Below are 9,875 nucleotides of genomic sequence, written 5' to 3' on the forward strand. Positions count from 1 at the left end.
TTTTCACCCGTTTTTTGCCCCATCTAATTTGCTTCTGCACTGGGCGAACATAGTACCCTTTACGCTGGTCAAAAGGGGGCGGGGCGCAAGTCGATCGGGGGTTATGCGTTGGTTGGAGTTGCGCCCTGGTCAACGGTTCGCACTTGTTGAAGTTATGTTTTGTATGGCGATACCCACGGGGGCGCTTCCAAACCGCAAATGACTAGTTTATTCGCTTCCCCCCTGGACAAAGTTATATCGAGAAGCATACGCGCAGAGTTGCGAGTTGAAAATATATGCGTCCGGCGACTCGTCGCGTCTTCCCCGCCATTGCAGCTTCGGCGTAAAAGGGGAAAAAACCTGTTGCAGAAAACTCGCACATGTATATATACATATATATGCATACATATACATATATATATACATATATATACATACATATATAAACGAAGAGTATTATATCCTCGCGGAGCAGCGGTGAGTCTTAAAAATTGCCGAGTACGATATGCGCATGCGCGCGTTTTTTGCTTTTATTTATTCCTGTGGTGATAATGTCATATCCTGCTCAACATCACCATTCCGCACGCACATGCGGACAACTCGATTTGACCGCTGTCACAAAAAGTAGTACGCGCGTTGTTGGCGTTCTGGCCTTGTTCGCTTATGTCTGTAGCGGAGCGCCGATAAGCCGAAATTGTCTGCGCACGCGGGGTTGTGAGAAGGGCATAGGTTATTAAAATGAGAAAAAAAAAAACGAGTAATTTTATGAACAAAAAAAAAAAAAAAACAAAAATATAAAATATTAAAATATAAAAATATAAAATAAAAAAAAAAAGGCATATTTTTTTACTTCACTCTGGGCTCATGAATGAGCAACTAAGTAGCACAACGAACGGAATGACGAAGGGGTGAGGTTGCAAGTATTTGGCATATCCTCACCTGAAGGGTATGCGCGGATAAATGTTTACTTGCATCAGAAAGAAACATTTAATCATAAAAATTGAGAAAAGCATACTGCTTCGAATGCGTTGGGCGCCCTTTTTTTTTTTTTTTTTTTTTTCTTTTTACCGCCAAATAAAAAAAGTACTCAACTTGACGACTGAACGAAAGCGGGAGAAAAATACCACATGAACAGATTAAAAAAAAAAGGTAGCAGAATAATGAGAACAAATTCAAAGGATTTAAAAAACTCATCACTGAATTTAAACTTGCTGAATGAGGAAGCGAATGGAGAAGGAGAGAACAAAGAGGTTGACGAGGATGACGATTTGGGGCTGGAAGCAGGCGTTCAGAACGTGCAAAAAAAAAAACTGACCAAGTTAATTAGCTTGCATGGAGGGGCAGGGCTAGCCCAATTCAAAAAGTTTACTCGATTGAAGAAGTTTGGGAGGTCAGGGGACTCGCAAAAGGGGGAGGCGCAACCAGCATGTGAAGGGGAAGCCTCCGACTATTGTCCCCCACATAAGACGCGCGGTGGCAGTTACCTAAGCAAAATAAGCGCAAAGACAAGTTCGAAAGGAACGGAAAAGCATGACCGGAATCCAAAGATCAAACGCAAATTTAGCGCCCTTCTAGAAAAGATAGGAAAGAAAAAAGGCACCATAAATTATGATGATCACAAAAAAGGGGAGGCCGAAAGTTCCACTGGTTGCACCCCTTTGGGTGGGAGCGAAATTTCTCAGAACACGTCAGGGGATGAGATAATGTATTCAAAAGGGGAGAGTAGCGGGATGCCCCTTTTCAGCACAGAAGGTTGCCAATCAGGAAGGAAGGACAGATCATACAACAAGTGTGAAAAAGGAGGAGGCAGTTTTTGGAAGTCGCGAAATGGGTCAACCAACAAGAAAAGGAACGAACAGACAGATTTCGAAAAGGGCAAAGAGTGCGAAAAGTGCCTTGAATGCGAAGAATTGAAGGGACTTGCCGCAAACGAAGGAGGCAGTGTCCCCGGCTCCAATCGCGTTTTGCGTGGAGAGAGGAACGAAGCGGCTTGGTTAGAGAATATAAAACAATTGCTGCATCTGTGTGATCAGGACATGAAGGACATGGTGCAGATTTCCAATTTTGAGATAGACCTAGACATTAACACCTTTTACTCTAACTTTGTCAAGGAGAAAAGCGATAGCTCTATATCAGCATACACCATAAATCACAATGAAGACATTTTCGACGTACAGAAAATTCAAGGAGACTCAAAAGAAAAAATTACCACATATAAGCAGACCTCTACTCTCAATTGGGGCACATACGTGTGCAACATTACTCTTCAAGAGAGTTGCTATTTTTATTATAATATAACTGACAAATCCAGCTCTTCGATCTACTCTGCTGCATCCCGCCTTGCTGCCTTCCTCACGGGGGGAAAGAGAAAATGTGGACATACTTCCCGGGGAAAATGTCACCTCGCGATGTTGAATTCAACACACCATAGCACTACCTGCAATAAGCACAGCAACTGTTGTGGATGCAAAGAGTCGAACGCAAAAATGGGGGATAATAAACATGGAGTGGGGAACCAGCACAGAGTATACGATGCAAAGGGGGGAGGATGTGTTAATAAAGAAGGCTTCGAGGAATACCCCCTCGAGGGTAACCACACGGGTGTTCATCGAAATGGTAAAGGTACTCTATGCAAAAATGACAGAGAAAAGGGAAACATCTCAAATGATGCGAAAAGGGATCTGATTTTGTCCCCAAATGAAGATGATGATTATGATGATGATGATTATGATGATGATGAACGGGACGAACAGAACACAAAATCGACGGAGTTACATTTTGCTAATAAGAAGAAAAGTAAATCAAAGGGTGAAAAAGGATTGGATGTGAATAGCAGCAAAATGGACGCATACAGAACGATGAATGCAAACTTCAGGGATGAACATACCGCCCCAATGAGCTATGGAGCTGCAAAAGAGGGCCCCCCAAGTGATGTATTAACCGCCGTTTCCGACGAGTCATGTGATTACCAAAACGGTTACGAATATAAAGATAACAATTTGAAAGGAGGCAGAATTATGTTGGAGTCGGAGAGACAACACGACGTGACGGACGAAAGTGTAATCAGTGAGGAAGAAAACCAAGAGGAGGCACTTCGACATGCGTCTAGTGTGAGAAGTAGAGATATTGGGAATCCTGACAGAGTGGAAGGAGCAAGGAGTGAGCATTGGGAAGGCTCCTTTAAAGAAAATGGAGTAGGAAATGGCTACCAAGGGAATGCCCCTATGGGGCGAAGAAAGAGTGTCCCAAAACAGATGCTCGTGAAGTTGAAGAAAATGTGTGGGGGTAGAGCGACAGCCGGGGAGCGCAATGGTGGTGTAGAAAATGGCGAAGGCAGGGATAACTATTGGGGCAAAAGCAGCAAAACGAAGGAAAAAAACGAAAAAATACAAAGTGCCCAGTTGAATCACGCACAAGGAGGTCTAAGTGCGAAGGTCCAGAAGGAAATAAAAAATGAAAATTACTTAGTGACCAGTGAATACATGCGTAGCAAGTTTGATGAAATATATTACATTCAAAGGATTGATGCAGATAACGATTCGATGTTCGTTTTTGCCAGAATTTATCAGATATATATTTTTTCGAAGAAATGGAATAGCAGCGACAGTGGTGACAAGGGTAGCGAGAAGTGCACAAATAAAGGGGGCGGTACCGTTTCTGATCAGTCCGCGCCGTGCCGCACGAACGTTTCTGTGTATGTGCTCATAGTTCAAAAAAATAGCCTCCTTAAATATATCTTAAACAAAAAAATACTTAAAGAACTTAGCAGCCGTGTAGACAAATGGAAAGAACACATCATCGTAAAAGGTGAACATATTAAGAACGGTTCCGTGCCGTTGTGTATTCGAATGATTGGAAAAAATGATGCTATGGTTGATTATGTGGTAAAAAATGTAGCGTACTTTTTCGATAATTATGTGCGAGATTTCTTTCATCTCCTTGTTGTACATGTGAATGACTTTTTTGGCTTAGGTGAAAATAAAACTATGGAAAATTATTTCGAATACTCAAGTAAAAAATTGTATCATTTTGTTCTGAAGAAGGTTTACCTGCGCAACATGTATAATGATAGTGTACTAAAAAATGAGGACAAAAAGAAGAAAATAAAAACAGGACAATGTATTCAAGCCAACCAAACGAAGGATAAAACGAAGGACAAAACGAAGGACCAAACGAAGGACAAAACGAAGGATAAAACGAAAGACCAAACGAAAGACCAAAAGAAGGACCAAACGAAGGACAAAACGAAGGATAAAACGAAAGACCAAACGAAAGACCAAACGAAAGACCAAACGAAAGACCAAAAGAAGGACCAAACGAAGGATAAAACGAAAGACAAAACGAAAGACCAAACGAAAAACCAAAAGAAGGACCAAAAGAAGGATCAAAAGGACCAAAAAAAGTACACATTATACACATATCTGTTTAAAAGGAAGAAGGGACATAAAATGGGTCACCCTCATAAGAATAAATATTCATTGCTGAGTTCCATTTATGGACCACCCTTTTATTACATCTTTTCAAATAAAGTGGCACACAATTATATTATGTATATGAACCAAGTTTATTTTAGAAGAGTATTATTGATGTATCTTTTCGTTTTTGTAGTTTACTTGGTAGTGAGCCGTTTTCCGGTGGTGGCCCTGTAAAAACGGGGTTATGTGTGTGTGACAAAGAGCTACCAAATGGTTCCCACGTGGAATAATCACGTAGCCTCATGGCACAAATGTTATAGCATAAACTGTAACATAGTCCCATCGCTCATAGAGACGATGTTATCCATACGTATTATCGACATGTATGATGTTTGCTCGTATACGGGGAATGTGTACACTTCGGCTTGATTTATGAGCCATGGTACTACTTCTCCGCTTATTTGTTTTTTGTTTTTTTTTTTTATTTGTACAATAGAAAACCTTTTGGCTAGCTAATTTTTTTTTTTTTTTTTTCTATATAGATTTAAAAAAAAAAAAAAAAAAAATTACCTTGCTTGTTCATATATTGTTGTTAGCATTTATTTTTCTGCCATTCCATGGTAATGATTTTTTGTTTTTTTTTCCTATGTGTATATTTGCTACAGTGTAATGTTTGGATAGTTGCACATGAGGTGGGTTGTCTTTTACGCCGCTTCACCTTTCATCCCATTCTGTACAACGTGTTCACGATTTTTTAGCACACACCAAAGTGTTGATTTGTTGAGAGATAAAACTTTACCAGTAATGGTTGTAAGCACCACGTGACCGTGATGGTCATGTCAACATTATTTGTCAAAATGAAATTGCACCCTTGGGGAGTACTTTCCACTGGAAGGAAGGACAACGGGGGAAAGGCAAGCGCAACTGCTGTTGACCCAGCTGTGGTACTACTTTTTCGTCTCAATTTTGACACGTACAGGACATTGTCTCGTGCACGAATTTGCGTCGTTGCTCAATTGGGGGTACTCTGTTGGTCCCCAAGAGGTATAAGGCGATACGCACGGATTGTAGAGAAACCACCGCAAAGGCTGCTACGCAGGGGTTGGGATCTCGTTGCACGTGCCAATAAATAAAAGGTGCAATTGTTGCGATGTGTTATAGAGAGGGGTAAACTGACAAGGTGCCCATTTGGGACCACACATGCTTTACCCATTATAAGGGTCTTTTTCCAAATAAGCAAAAAGCGTTTTTAAAGCGCACACGTGCTGATGTTTTCCAGAGAAATTAAACCTAGGGTACTCTGCAAAGAGGAGACTGCTCCCTTGTTACATCTATGTAGTTGTGCGTACAGATTGCACCTCGTGCACCCTTAAAAATTTCCACACGTGTTGTTCTAACGAAGGGTATGTCCTATGGATTTCCCAAATGGAGATATCATATATATGAAGCGTAAAAGGGACGAGCGAAGTACCCCCCTCATGCATTGGTATACATATACACGTGCCCACGTATGAGTACATTTTTATGTACACCAAAGTGGTCAACCGCACTACACAATCACTCGTTGCACAAACGGATTGTAGAAAAAGATTGTCATCAGAAGAAAATAGTTTTGCACATAAGGGCTTGCCTACCTTTTGGCTAGATTTAATTCACTGTTGCACGCTACAAACATCACAGCATCGCATACGCATGAACTATTTTCATGCATCGAGAGTAACAAACGAGATGGTACAGAAGAAAGAAAGAGTATGGAGGTACATTATTGCGAATAACATAGTTCAACGGGCTCGCTTCAACTTACTTTGGCAGTTCGTTACACCCCTCCCCTGCTTACTTTTACGAGAAAAAACATTATTTAGATAGTTCACACAAAACAGGGTTATTTCGCTGTACGCCATTTTTCCGGCCACCCGCACCTTCTCTCCACATTTATGTGTTAAAAATGAAGAGCAAATATACAACTACTACTAAGCATAATAAGGGGTACATATATATGGAAAACATACCTGAACAGTTTTTATTTTTTTTTCTTATTTTTTACCTAGTTATTGTACTCTACGTGCTAAGGAACACACCCTATAAGAATATAATCCTTCTGTACATTGTGCCTTGTGTGTTGCTATTTAAAGTTTCCTTTATATGTCTGCCCAGGTTTATACACTTTTTGCATGAAAAAGGTAGGCGTACGTAGAGCGCTACCCAGTTGCACCCATAACGTTGTGTGTATGGGGGCGAGCACGAGGGGAGGTATACATTCACGTTTCACTCATACGCGATATAACTCCTCAGAGTTTCAGTCCCAAATTGCAATTGTGTGTACTCATACCGTTACTGTTGCGCGTATATTCCACTTATGCGTACATATTGGACATAACGGAAACGGGAAACAAATAAAAAAAATGTCCGCGTCCCACCCATTTTTTCACCTCATTTGTGCAGGATTATATGGTGTAGATTTGAACAAAATAAGCAAAGACAAAGTGGTAGAACCGATTGGCATATTTCCGTCCATTTTGTATTTCATTTTTACCCTCTTTTATCAGTTGTTATACTACGATGACCATAAAATTGTTAGTGCATAGAAGGAAAAAAGAAGAAGAAAAAAAAGTTGCATCCCTGTGGTGGTTGCCCCACGGTGATGTGTGAAAATATGGAAACCTACCTGAGCACGTGTGTTATGTGCAAATGCCTCTCAATCTTTTTTCCCCCCCCTTTGATTCCTTCGCAGCTGCTAGAGTACAACGCCGGGTTGTTGTCCATAATTTTTATTACCTTTTTGGTAGGTGTACACATTTGTTCAAGTGTACAAAATGGATCGCGAAATGGCAGCGCATTTTGCTGCCTATTATTATCCTCACATTTAACATTGCTTTTTCCTTTTTCCCCCACCCCCTGTTGACAATTTTGATAAAGGGCTTCATAGATGACATTCTCGAATTGAAGTGGAGATACAAAGTGGTTCTCCCATTTTTCGGTTTTATTCCATTATAAACAAAAGAGGGCTTACAACCCCGCGGATTTGCCAATGTTGTATATATGTACAGTTTTTTTTTTTTTTTTTTTCTCGCTTGTTCATATTTTTTTTTTTTTGTTTTTTACTTTTTAGCTAGCTTACCCTTGCTGTTGTCTTACTCCGGAAACACGAATATCCGCATTCCCAATTTTTTAAGATTCATATTTAAAGAAAGGATTATAGACATTGGCTTTTTCTACTATTTGTACATAATCCTGTTGTGTGTTTTTTGTACGAATGCGATAAATATATACGCAGGTAGGGATGTTTTTAATTTTGTGCGAGATTTGTTTATTTGGAGAGTGTAGGCTTTATTTGGTATGCCGTTTTGGACATTCATTTTTTTTTTTTTTTTCCCCCAAGGAATCAACGGATTGGAGATAGGCCAGAGCTTAATTATTGCCTTTTTCATTTCGATCCACAATTTGATAGTAATAAAATTGCCAACTGCGCAGTTGTGAAGGCGCGCCTCATGTGTTGTCGAACGGCTCAGATGAGTGGATATGTGTATAAACACACCAGTACGCAAATAATCATTCGCACAGGCATTTACGCAATTATTCACATGTGTATGCACATGCGTGTGTTTTACCCGTACAGGAAATTATCCAAAATATAGGAATTGGGGGAAGCAAAGGGAACATCGAAGGGGCACAAATCCTTAAACAACATTTCCTGTCAATTATATTTATACTGCCATTTGTATCGATAAACCTGGTTACCTTTTCTTTTAATTTTTATCCATCCAAAGGATTTGTCGGCAACACGTTAACCTATTTTTGTGGCATTTTTTTAGCAGTTCTTTCGATATTTGGTCATTTCTCCAAAACATTGATATTATTTTTAATTCCACAATTTTTGAACTTTTTTCTTTCGCTGCCACAATTGCTTAATTTTGTCCCATGCCCAAGACACAGATTGCCAATTGTGAATCCCAAGACGAATAAATTAACATATTCTCACAATTATACTCTCATAAATTTGATTTTGTATTTATTTGGGCCTCTCTCTGAGTTTCACTTAGTGGTACTGTTATTAGCCTTTCAGTTTGGGACGTGTTCCCTTGGTTTGTTTTTGCGCTACTTTATCGACACCACGTAGTGTGTGTGTGTGTGTGTGTAGGAAAGCTTTTTACGTGTGATTATGTACAGTTATGTGAAGCCTATGTTTGATTTTTTTTTTTTTTTTTTTGGCTATTGCCATAGTGTAAAATTGCCCTTGTGTTGAAAAAATGTCCGTTGAACTGAGTGGAAGCTTCCACTACCACTTATGTTAACATCATTTGACGTTTGCGGAAGTAGGGGGAAGTAGGGTGTGCAGACCCCACATGGAATGCATTGGGTATGTATTTTGGGAGATGGGACCCCACCGCTTAATGATGTTCGGAGGGTTGGTTGGTCAATCTGTTGCAACGTAGCATGGGATGAAGTAGGAAACAAATTTTCCATATGGTCGAACAAAATAATACTGAAATGTGGGATATGTCAACTTGGATGTCCTGAACTGTGCGCACTTGCCAGTTGGGGGGGGAAGGTTCATTAAAAGGGTGGCTGCAATTTTCGTGTTAAGTGGGTGCCCTCAGAAGTAGCACAATTCTGGAGGGAACATAATGGAGAGCGCCTTCATCCGCTCGTTGTTTAGTCCGACCATGGCTAGTTCGCCCTTTTCACGTACACAAAAGTATGTGCACAAATGTGGAAAGCGCGCCTGAACATGCACGCAAATTTGCACTTGGGGAAGTGCGAACCTGGGGTAGGTTGGAAATTATGTCCGCCTTTTTTGACTCCCTCTTTTATTTGCCCCATTGCGTGAATTGGCACGACAGGCCCAAGTGTCATTCACCTTTACACGAGCATCGGAATGAGTAGTTGTGTATACGCAAAAATGCATGCATACGTGAAAACGCATATAAAGAAGAACCTTTTCTTGTAGTGACGATATGCACAAGTTGAAATTAAATAAAAAGGCACATGTGGCTTGCACGCTTGCGCAAGATTAAATCTAAAGTTACCATAAACGAATACATTTTGGGGCCTCTAATGCGTCGAAAAAAAAAAAATTTGCTTGCTTCATTTTGCAGCTCTTATTTTGTTGGTAGTGAATTGGCTATGTTGACGGTATGCGAGTAGGCCATATACACCTCTGTACATGTATGTGAATATACAAGTACGGATGAATGTAAACGCATATTTACGCATGCGAAAGTGGCGGTGTTCCTCCCCCCGCGGGGATCCTTCCCCCAGAGATGAGTCATCTATGCGCATTTAATGGCAGATGGGGTTACATGCCCACTTACACACCACGCGCGGAGTCCCGCCTTCCTGCGGGCAATTTTTAAAGCGGGTGCGGGACGACGGCAATTTCTAGAATAATTTTCTCTAGGGAGTCAAGAACAGAAAGAGGGTCAAAAAGAAAAAAAAAAGAAGTGAAAAGGGAAAAAATATAAAAAAAAAACAAAAAGAAAA

General features: G+C 40.4%; 2 protein-coding genes across 2 annotated transcripts; both read left to right on the top strand.

Annotated features, from left to right (window-relative positions):
* Nucleotides 1-1,106: 1,106 nt before the first annotated feature.
* On the top strand, nt 1,107-4,628 carry AK88_03249 (uncharacterized protein; the record flags this gene model as incomplete). Its single annotated transcript, XM_012480870.1, has 1 exon — nt 1,107-4,628. One exon carries the CDS (start codon nt 1,107-1,109, stop codon nt 4,626-4,628), a length of 3,522 nt encoding a protein of 1,173 aa, XP_012336293.1.
* Nucleotides 4,629-6,339: 1,711 nt separating this feature from the next.
* On the top strand, nt 6,340-8,511 carry AK88_03250 (uncharacterized protein; the record flags this gene model as incomplete). The annotated part of the gene is made up of 7 exons (XM_012480871.1): nt 6,340-6,574; nt 6,837-6,967; nt 7,126-7,176; nt 7,311-7,371; nt 7,504-7,668; nt 7,774-7,841; nt 8,011-8,511. 7 exons carry the CDS (start codon nt 6,340-6,342, stop codon nt 8,509-8,511), a joined length of 1,212 nt encoding a protein of 403 aa, XP_012336294.1.
* Between the last annotated feature and the right edge of the window lie 1,364 nt (nt 8,512-9,875).

Source organism: Plasmodium fragile (genome assembly GCF_000956335.1).
Source record: "Plasmodium fragile strain nilgiri unplaced genomic scaffold supercont1.36, whole genome shotgun sequence".
Lineage (NCBI taxonomy): Eukaryota > Apicomplexa > Aconoidasida > Haemosporida > Plasmodiidae > Plasmodium > Plasmodium fragile.